This window comes from Dysidea avara, chromosome 5, assembly GCF_963678975.1.
Source record: "Dysidea avara chromosome 5, odDysAvar1.4, whole genome shotgun sequence".
Classification (NCBI taxonomy): Eukaryota; Metazoa; Porifera; class Demospongiae; order Dictyoceratida; family Dysideidae; genus Dysidea; species Dysidea avara.
In genome coordinates this window covers 182,791-194,446 of record NC_089276.1, presented here as the reverse complement: position 1 = coordinate 194,446, position 11,656 = coordinate 182,791, and the positions used below count along the sequence as shown (strand labels likewise).

General features: G+C 36.9%; 1 protein-coding gene and 1 long non-coding RNA gene across 3 annotated transcripts; one reads left to right on the top strand and one right to left on the bottom strand.

Moving 5' to 3' along the window:
* Window positions 1-9,638: 9,638 nt before the first annotated feature.
* LOC136255710 (uncharacterized) lies at window positions 9,639-11,650 on the bottom strand. 2 transcript variants are annotated; one of them, XR_010701054.1, is made up of 3 exons: window positions 10,387-11,650; window positions 10,110-10,259; window positions 9,639-10,056 (listed from the first exon to the last, which is right to left on the bottom strand). It is a non-coding gene; the product is annotated as an uncharacterized lncRNA (long non-coding RNA). The 2 variants fall into 2 exon arrangements; XR_010701053.1 differs by having other exon boundaries at window positions 10,110-11,650.
* LOC136255708 (ras-related protein Rab-3A-like) lies at window positions 10,684-11,651 on the top strand. The gene is made up of 3 exons (XM_066048531.1): window positions 10,684-11,035; window positions 11,133-11,257; window positions 11,309-11,651. Exons 1-3 carry the CDS (start codon window positions 10,808-10,810, stop codon window positions 11,610-11,612), a joined length of 657 nt encoding a protein of 218 aa, XP_065904603.1. The 5' UTR covers window positions 10,684-10,807; the 3' UTR covers window positions 11,613-11,651.
* The last annotated feature ends 5 nt before the right edge of the window (window positions 11,652-11,656 follow it).

The window sequence follows — 11,656 nt, the reverse complement described above, 5'->3', positions numbered from 1 at the left end:
AAAGTTATACCATTAAATAAACCACCAAAACTTGTGCCCTTTTCAAACACACACCTTTAAACAGGCTGTAGGACCAGGTGTCCTACAGACCTTCAGCACTTGTGCTTAAAATAATTTAAAATAATAGACTACAGTTAGCTGTACATAATTATGTGCCTTTAATATTCAAGACAAGACATGGGTGTGGTATACTACTCTATGTAATCACTTTTAGTGGTTGAAAAAGGTGTATGTGATCGAAAAAATGTGTTTGAGCAAATTTTTTTTTGACTCCAGTGGTCCAGTCGAGTAATCCAGTCCAGTGGTCCAGTCGAGTAATCCAGTCCAGTGGTCCAGTCGAGTAATCCAGTCCAGTGAATGGATACACCCAGCTACTGCTGTGGTTTAGGAATTAATTACTTGTCACACCAAGTACACCGAGTAAAACATTCTGGCTGAGTAGTGATCTATGAAAGGAGGAATCCCACAAGGCAGTACCTTGGGTCACCTTTATTTTTGTTAATATTAATAATCTAGCTAGCTACCTTTACATGCAAGTTACCACTGGTTTGTTATTACACAACACGTGGACTACTCTGATATGCTGTGGACTGTCTAAATCTGATGTTGCTAGCTACTGCTGATCAGTCCGAAAATAAGTTATACATAGCACGCAAGCTGCGAAAAGCTAGCTCAAATGGGAGCCAGTTCAGTGATGGCTCTTCTTATTACCATCAGAGGCTGCATGCAGTGAATCACACTGTACAGGATCTTCATAAGTATCATTAAATTTGCCTTGATCACATGGCAGTGCTTGCTTCTGAGATAATAGTAATAATACAACATATACACTTTCCCAACATGATAGGACCAATTTAATTGAATATTACAAGTCCAAGATGACGCTGCACATTAAAGGGATATCATCCCAGAGTGGCTAAAGGATCAGACGACAATAAAACTCTGAACCACACATCATCACGAAGGACTTTCCATGATTTAAGTTTAGCCAACTTGGTCCACTTATACAATTAGAACCACCTATTGTGTTTGGCAGACACATTCATCTACATTCTTTGTTCAACCAGTTTTTTTCCCGACCATCTTTCCTTTACTCAGAGATATAATTATATGTTTGCTCTAAGACAATACAATGCCATGGTGGAGCAATCTTCCTGAGGATTGTTGACAGCACAGGATTTCTCCTCCACTTTCTCATGTTGTTTTATTAATAACTGATTGTGTGTATAAATAATTGTGTTTGCATGTTAAAATGCATGTATTTCTATAGTTGTATATGCATATGGTGGTTGTATGTTGTGTTCTATTGTGCATGTACTTGCAAGCTTTGTAGTTGTTTCATAGTGTTTTGTGTATTCATATCAATTGTAGATATTGCATGTACATCAAAATGGTTCATTGTTCTATTATATTAATGTAATACGAACTACATTTCTTAGTTCCCTTAATGGCTGCAGAGTCATGATTAGTGCTATAGTGGAAATCTTGATATGAATTCTTTAATCATCTCAAGGTCTATAGCTTAAAACTTCTGAATTCATCTGTATAATCTAACACTATGAACCAAATGTACAGTTGTTGTGGTTATCTTTTCTTTTGCCAAAATCCTAATAGAACACTCACCAAAGCCTTAACATTAGTATGCATGGAAGAATCATAGGTTTACTGTATAGTTTAATGGAACCAATAAAAGTGATCTTTAAAGAACTAAAACCCATCTTATAATTATCTAGTCACATACAACCAAGTACATACACCAACGTGACAACCTACCCATATAGGTCATGATCATGTATCAACAGTGCCATAGCCAGCACTCAGAGCAGTGTGTGTGCCAGCAGAAACGATACGCATGCATACACAGGCAAACGAGTGTAACTAGCATCAAAAAATCACAATAAATGATCATAACTTTGGAATGAAATCACCCAAATTGTTTCATTCAACAATAGGTACATTAATGCCTGAGGGTAAAATGGCCAATTTTTGTGCAGTGGCTGTATAAAGGTCATTATAGGTAAAATCTGCATTGGTATATTAAAACATATTATGAGGAGTAATACTCATGTGGAAAGTTTCATGAAAAAGTGAACGATTTTTGTGTTGTGCGCTATTTGCTCTTTTTGTACTGGTCTTGTTTTTGCATTTTGTGACTTACCACTCCAGCAAGGAAGAATTACTTAGCTGATTGTGTGGTTAAAAAATAAAACAAATTGGTGTGTGTATACATTGCCTTGTACTTTTGTCCATTCAGGGCACAGCTGCTTGGTTGATGTTGTTTAATACCTGACTAAATCACCAGGAGGGATACAGCAAGTGCCTTTTCAGCTTCAGTTCCCAGTGAGCCTAACATCACAGGTGTGTAGAGTTCTAGAATATTTTGTGTCAACACATAATACAAATCATCTTACTTAATGTCTCAACAACACGGTTTCACTAGAGAGAGATCCTGCTTGACAAATCTGTTAACAGCTTTGAATGATTGGACCTCTAGTCTCGATGGTGGTATTGGAACAGATGTTATCTACCTAGACTTCCACAAGGCATTCAATACTGTACCATGCACATTATCGATTATTGAAGAACTGAATTAAGGGTAACTTGTTACTATGGAACAAGAATTTTCTAATGAATTGTTCACAGCAAGTCATTTTAAATGGCTCAGCTTCTAAAACTTTCTCAATATCAGGTGGAGTTTCTCAGGGCTCTGTAATGCGGCCCCTTAGTTTATGAAAATGATATACCTGAGCAAGTTGGATGTAATATTAGTATGTTTGCTGATGATACAAAAATCTATACCACCATTAAAGACATTGCTGATTCATATAAACTGCAAGTTGATTTGAACGTACTAGCCAAGTGGACTAGTGATTGGCTACTTAGATTTAACGTTAATAAGTGTAAGCACATGTCAATTGGCACTAAACTAGTCACTTCATATAGCATAGCAGACACGAACAATATTAATCACAGTCTCTCTACTACGGATTGTGAAAAAGATCTTGGTGTGTGGATAACATCAACTTTGCAACCTATATATAGCATTGAGTGCCAGAAGTCCTTTAGTAAAGCAATGCAGGGTCTTGCAACAATTAAGCGTACCTTTAAGTTCGTATATACCAAAAGATTCCTTTACGATGCTTTATGAAACTTACATACGTCCACATGTTGAACATTGCATTCAAGCTTGGAATCCATATTATGCAAAAGATATACAGAAGACTCAACATCATGCCACTAAATTTGTTCCAGAGTTATCTAATCTATCCTATGAAGAACAACTGAAAGAATCAAATCTTTATTCCCTGTATTGTAGAAGACGAGGCGACTTGATAGATATTTAAATTTAAAAAAAAAACTGAACTTGAATCATAGTAAGTCAGAGTTTTATTGTTGTCTGATCCTTTAGCCACTGTGATGGATGATATCCCTTTAATGCGCAGCATCACCTTGGACTTGTAATATTCAAATAAATTGGTCCTATCATGTTGGAAAGGTGTATACGTATGTTGTATTGTTACTATATATCTCATAAGCAAGCATTGCCATGTGATCAAGGCAGATTTGTTGAAAACTCTCAATTACTATTCACTGTCAGCTTTACATGATATTTATGAAGATCCTGTAATAATGGGAACTTCAAACTGAGCCATCACTGAACTGGCTTCCATTTGAGCTGGCTTTTCGCAGCTTGTGTGCTATGTATATATATAACTTACTTTCATATGCAATTAGAACCATCTGTTGTGCTTGGGCAGACACATTCATCTACACCCAGTTTGTTGCCCGACCATCTTTCTTTTACTCAGAGATATATATGCGCAAGACAACACAATGGTGGAGCAGTCTTCCTGAGGATTGCAACAGCACAGGATTTCTTCTCATATTGTTTTTTGTGTGTGTAAGTGTTTGCATACTAAAATGCATATATTTCTATGGTTGTATGTTGTGTTCTATTGTGCATGTGCTTACAAGCTTTGTAGTTGTTTCATAGTGTTTTGTGTATTCATATGGAAGGATATATAAGAGTCTAGTTAAATAATTCAATCAATTGTAGTAATTTGTAGATATACATGCACATCAAAATGTTCTATTAATATAATACGAACTACAGTTCTTGGTTTCCTTAATGGCTGCAGACTGTGCAGAGTCATGATCAGTATTATTGATATGAATTCCTTAATCATCTCAAGGTCTATAGCTACTGAATGTGTAATTTCCTAACACTATATGAACCACATGCAGTACAGTCTTTTCTTTTGCCAAAATCCTAACAGAACACTCTCCAAAGCAGTATGGAAGAAACATAAGTCTTCTGTATAGTCTAATGGAACCAATAAAAGTGATCTTTAAAGGACTAAACCATCTTATTATTATCTAGTCACATACACCAATGCGACAACCTACCCACAGGTCATGTATAAACTGTGCCATAGCCAGTGTGCTGGCAGAAATGATACACCTGCCATACACAGGCAAGCGAGTGTAACTAGCATCAAAATATCAAATACTTAACACAGTGAAATTAACTGATTTGTTAGGTGTGAGATGTCTCTGAAGGTTAAATAAGGATATGACAAGGTGGTGAAGTCAGGCTAACACAATCAGCGTATTAAGGCATTGTGGACAGGCTAAGTTCTGTGGTGTTGCTGATTTCTACACATCATGTGCATACAACATACTGAGCCACAGATGACATACTGGAGATACACATTAAAAGCAGTAGTATGTATTATTGGCAACATTGATGGTGGAAAACCATTCTGTTAGCAAGCCAGGTAGCTACTGGATGAAGTTGTCATGCAGCAACTTGGGACTCTCTGTCAAAGTGCCACTCTAAAACAACGAGATACCAGCCACAAATGATCACATAAACTCTGTTGTAACTAGAGGACACTGGTATCATGTGCCAGTAAATCAGCGGTGTGGCGTTGGTACAATGATCACAGTCTAAGCATTACACAACATAGGTCATAGTAGAACATACAGGAGATAGGTACACATTAGTGTGTGTATTGCACTGACAACATTGATCAATATGCAAGCCCCACATTATATCAATACCTATAATTATTATTTTAACCATGGTATATCAAGACACACGGTAGTGTGTCGTGCGGCCCAAGAAGCCGGCGCGCAACACCTGTGAGTATATTGACAGGAAGAAAGAAAACGCAATTTTCGCACCTCCGTAGCTCTGTGCTGCCTTGATGAAACAAGACGATTTTTGCTGTGGACATTCCCTCCAGCTTCAGTACTCCACATTCCAAATTTGAGCAAAATCACTTCAAGCGTTCCCGAGATATGCGACTTCAAAAATTGGCTTAGTTTCTTCGTTTTTTTTTTCTTCTTATTTTTCTTCCTCTTTTCGCACACTTACAAAAACTGCTATAAAACTCGAACGCAGTATCAGATTGCCTTGAAATTTGGCACACAGAAGGGGGGTATAAAGGGGCATCTCTGTACCAACTTTGGCTGGAATACGATAAACAGGCAAAGAGTTATTAGCGATTATCCATGAAAAATAACACCAATATGTTGTCACGCCTACAGGGTAAACCGCTTACGGAAAGAAGTTGAAAATCGGTGGGTGAATAGGTTAACTATTGAACCTCAAACCTTTTGTGGTTTAAAAGAAATCGAGCTAAAAACCAAAAAACCAACAGTGTGTAATAATTATGCAATCGAGATTAATTAATAAAAAAACGACTACTTTCCACGCCCACCAGAAAAACCGCTATGGGTAATGCTTTGAAATTCGCTGTACAGATGGAGTAATCATCTTAGAAAGGATTTTCAATGGTGTAGAAGAATCAGACTTAAAGCCACGGAGTTATAACACGAAATCAAACTTGGTGTAGCAAGTGCGAGATTGAGATACTCTAATAGAGCAGTCACCCTAATAGAGCAGTCACCCTGAAAAGAATTCAAAAGATCAGCTAGAAACTAGTAACCTGTATAGAGAACAAACAATTCACCCTATAGAGATATCAGCTAGAAGAAGTTACCTCGTAGGGAGTTCAACTACGTAGTTCAGCTAGAAGAAGTCACCTTGTAGAGAGTTCAGCTATAAAGAAACCATCATGTAGAGAGTTCAGCTGCAAACAAATCACCCTGTAGAAAGATCAGCTAGAAGAAGTCACCTTGTAGAGAGTTCAGCTACTAACTAGTGACCCTGTAGAGACATCAGCTAGAAGAAGTTACCTTGTATATAGAGAGTTCAGCTACAAACAAATCATCCTGTAGAGAGATCAGCTAGAAGAAGTTACCTTGTAGATAGTTCAGTTACAAACAGTTCACCCTGTAGAGAGATCAGCTAGAAGGACTCACCTTGTAGAATGTTCAGTTGCAAAGAAACCATGCACCATGTAGAGTTCTGATCTGTAATAAATATATGTATTATTTATATAATTTGTACATTTATTGATAAAATCAGAAATATTTAAAGTATTCATATGCTTCATCTTTTCTTCTTTCCTGTGGAAAAAAAAAAAGGTTAAAAAAGCCCCAAAGCTGGCCATAGGCCAGCTTTGGGGTATACAAAAACAAAAAGAAGTGAAATCTAATCCAAAACAGCCAAGCTGTAAAAAAAGATTGCGGCCCTCAAAAAGGCTATGGTAAAAAAAGATGTGAAATCCAAGGTGGTGGCCAAGAAATGGCTGTGATGGTAGGTTAAAGGTAAAAAACTTAATAACAACAATTCAGGTGAATTTGGTGCCGCTTGGTCTTGGCACAAAATTCACCTGAATTGTCGTTATTAAAATTTTTACCATTAACCTACCATCACAGCCATTTCTTGGCCGCCACCTTGGATTTCACATCTTTTTTTCACCATAGCCTTTTTGAGGGCCTTTTTTTTTTTTTTACAGCTTGGCTGTTTTGGATTAGATATTTATTTACTGCTCATAGCTATATCAATAGATCAGAACCATAAAGTGCTGATAAAATTGACAGGGGTCTAGATTACTGACTATAGTATGTGCAACTTGATGTCTGCCAGTGATTAGCTACATATGACGCTATGCCGAATATAGGAGTCTAATGTAAAAATCACTGACACTTGTAGCTATGCATGCACCTACTCATGGATTTATAAAAATTAAAGGTACACAAACTAGTGTAAATGAGAAATTAAAATTACTGAAAAAAGGGACTCAACAAGAGTCAAACAAGTTAGCATGTTACCATGTATTCTAGATCCTACTACAAATGGAACATGTCAAACCTCATCTCTATAGCTCGATGGATACAGTATAGTATAATGGCACAATGCACTTTTTCATAAAAGCATGAAACTTTTCCACACAAGTAGCTATAGGTATTCCTCATGACATAAATTATTTTGATATAGTGCCATTGCAGATTTGACCTTTGGTGACCTTTACGGCCATTTTTGCCCAGAAATCTGATCATTTCTGTCTTTATCTCCCTGAGGCATTAATTAAGTTGTTAAAATATGATACCAAAAATAAAGATCTTGTTGAACAAAAGAACTTTGCTTTTATTTGAAGTTAATAGGTGATTTTATTCAAAGTTATGATCATTTATATTACCCATGAATTTTGAGATATTTTACCTCCCCACTCCAAGGGCAGGTAAACTCGACTCAGAGAATTTTGCAGCTAATAAAAGTAATCATAGCTTCAAAATGGAATCACCTATTAAATTCAAATAAAACCAAATTATTTCGTTCATCAAGATCTTTACTTTGGCACCATGTTTTAACAAGTCAGTTAATGCCTCAGGGAGATAAAGGCAGAAATGGTCATATTTCTGTGGCCATAAAGGTCACCAGATGATTTTGGGGGCTATACTCCACTATACTAGTAGAGACTATACAATATCAAATGCAAGTGTTCATGAGATTGTATAGCAGGTATCTCTGCATACTCTTCAAGTTTTTCTATACACCATCAGGCAGGGTAATCTGTGTGATTTCAAATGTTATGCTTTAGAAAGGATTGCACGATGCCATTGTAGTTCCAACATGCTGGCTTGTTTATTAGCAAACACAATTTTTCTATTCTGGATTTTATAATTGTTTTTAGGATTTATTTTATACAGTGACAATTTGTATTTTCAAAGGCCTGGTCATAACTATGATATCTACATGAATGTTCTAATAGAGTTTTAGAGCATTAGAGTAAACCTCCCTCTAAGAAAGTGTCGAGTGAAGTTGACTGGTGATATGAAAGCTGGCGATATGCCAGCAGCTTAAATTTGAACCATACATCCAACCAAACAGGATGAAGTTCTCACCTACTGTATCTTATATACAGTACTCATCATGCAGGAGATAAACCAGACAACAGCTTGCCAACATCTCAACAGCTTTACACTGCTTACAGTTACAAGCATTAGGATCTGTGAAAGCTACCATGCATGAGACTCATCAGTTCTTTCCCACTTGCAATACTAGCATGGAGCCCTCCACTATCCTAGTAATCCTTACAGTAACTGGAACAAGATTGTATGCAAAGTTTGATAATGTATTAATTCAATTGGTTGATATATGCTATACTTGTTTAATGTATCATCGTAATATACCGCCACTCTAAGTGCATTCATTGTCACCACCAATTAAATTTGGTCACTGTTATTCTCAATGTGACACCAGGGTAAATGCTAACCTAGCTCAACCTCACTTTTAACTGTATACCTCTGGAGGCATAGCTGTGATATGGTTTTACTTTCATGCTAGAGCTTAATTCTCACTGGTGGAATAGTATACCATCCAATCTACATTCAATCATCAAGGACCCCATTATCAGCAATTCCATCATGATTACCATTTTAATCTACTTAATTATAGTGCGCTGTAAAAATGCCCCCCCCAATAATGGCAAAAAGCATATGCTGTTTTGGCAGAACTGTTAATTACCATTTTAACATTCTAGAAGTTTTAACGAAAAGTGACTGCTATGTGACGACAATTTTTTACTTTAATTTAACAAGAAAATGATGTGTCTGCTGTTTTTTTTTTTTTAACAGCAGCAGGGATAACAAGTTCTTTGCTAAAATGAAAAATCCTTTTTTACAGTGTGATGTAACCACCAAATTGTGCATTTTTCACAAAACTCTAAACATCTATATAATTCCTCATGACGTGTATTTTTTGATATAGTGCCATCACAGATTTGACCTTTATGGCCATTTTTACAAATTTGACCATTTCTGTCTTTACCTCCCTGAGGCATGATACCAAAATAAAGGTCTTTGTTGAACAAAAGAATTTTTATTTGAAGTTAATTCCATTTTGAAGTTATGATCACTTTTATTAGCTGTAAAATTCTTTGGTTTAATGGGGTGTAAATTACCTGTAGGGAGGTAACTGAATAATCTCAAATCATGGGTAATATAAATGATCATAACTTTGGAATGAAATCACCCAAATTGTTCCATTCATCAAGAGGTACATTAATGCCTGAGGGTAAAATGGCCAATTTTGTGCAGTGGCTATATAAAGGTCATTATAGGTAAAATCTGCATTGGTATATTAAAACATATTATGAGGAGTAATACTCATGTGGAAAGTTTCATGAAAAAGTGAATGATTTTTGTGTTGTGTGTTATTTGTTCTTTTTGCGCTGGTCTAGTTTTGCATTTTGTGACTTACCACTCCAGCAAGGAAGAATTACTTAGCTGATTGTGTGGTTAAAAAATAAATCAAATTGGTGTGTGTATACATTGCCTTGTACTTTTGTCCATTCAGGGCACAGCTGCTTGGTTGATGTTGTTTAATACCTGACTAAATCACCAGGAGGGATACAGCAAGTGCCTTTTCAGCTTCAGTTCCCAATGAGCCTAACATCACAGGTGTGTAGAATTCTAGAATATTTTGTGTCAACACATATTACAAATCATCTTACTTAATGTCTCAACAACACGGTTTCACTAGAGAGAGATCCTGCTTGACAAATCTGTTAACATCTTTGAATGATTGGACCTCTAGTCTCGATGGTAGTATTGGAACAGATGTTATCTACCTGGACTTCCACAAGGCATTCAATACTGTACCAAGTAAGCAATGTAGAGTCTTGCAACAATTAAGCGTACCTTTAAGTTCATATATACCAAAAGATTCCTTTACGATACTTTATGAAACTTACATACATCCACATGTTGAACATTGCATTCAAGCTTGGAATCCATATTATGCAAAAGATATACAGAAGACTCAACATCATGCCACTAAATTTGTTCCAGAGTTATCTAATCTATCCTATGAAGAACGACTGAAAGAATCAAATCTTTATTCCCTGTATTGTAGAAGACGAGGCGACTTGATAGATATTTAAATTAAAAAATAAAAATACTCAAACATTGATCCTAATAATTCTTTTACCCTATCACCAATAAATTTCACAAGAGGTCAGGATAACAAACCAGATCAAAGCTCTTTATCCAATCCAAATTCTTCAGCAATCGTATCATTGATCAATGGAACAGTTTACTCCCACCTGTGATTAATGCTCAGTCAATCAGTGAATTCAAGAACAGACTTGATCAGTTTTGGACAGAAAAAAAAAAGAATCTAGATATGGACACAATTTATAATTGCATGTTGATCTGTAAATAATTTTTGTCCATTACACAATATAATAATAATAGTTTTCTGTGATCTCAAATCAGGCACCGGTCTTCAGAAAAAGCGTCTTCACTCGTCATCGCAATAGCATGAGAGGGGCGTGGCTCATGCACGTGTTCATCAAAGTGCGTCATGAAAGTGTTGTGGTAGCGCTATTCTTTGCAGGTAGCGGATGCCTCGCTTGATATCGTATTGCACTGTAGATTAGTGTGTGATGCAATGTCTTCAGGCGAACCGCACCAATCAAACATGGACGGTGGCGGAGAAACGTTCGAAAATTTCGACTACATGCTGAAGGTACTGATTGTGGGTAACTCTGCGGTGGGCAAGACGTCAATGCTAGTTCGCTACACAGACAGGAGTTTCTCCGAGGCATTTGTCAGTACTGTGGGAATCGACTTTAAAGTTAGAACACTTACACGCAATGGGAAGAAAATCAAGTTGCAGGTGAGATATCTAATAATGGGTTGGCCATTGTACGGTTGGTACAAGACAGGTTAAACCTGTTTATAGTGATCATGTGGCTTACACAGTGACCAATTAGGTGTGGGATACTGCAGGCCAAGAGAGGTATCGTACCATCACAACAGCTTATTACAGAGGGGCAATGGGGTTTCTGCTGGTGTTTGATGTTACTGATGATGAGTCATTCAAGGCCATCACTGACTGGTAAGATATATCATTACATTGTAACGTGACCTACATGTTGATGGTAATCAGGGCCACCCAGATCAGGGAACTATCATTGGATAACACCAGTGTGGTGTTGGTTGGTAACAAAATTGACTTGAAGGAGAGCAGGTGTGTCACTACTGGTAGAGCAAGACAGTTAGCACAGTCCCTGGGGTATCAATACTTTGAGACCAGTGCTAAAGATGGCACCATGATAACAGAGACATTTGAATCACTTGTTGACCTGATTTGTGAGAGGATGCAGGACACACTGGACTCTAATCCTCCTAATGGCTTTGTACCAATTCCTCCTCCTGAAGTTGACAGTAACAGAAGCTCATGTTCTTGCTAACATCACTTGTAAATATTATCACTTATATTGCGCTTTAAATAGAG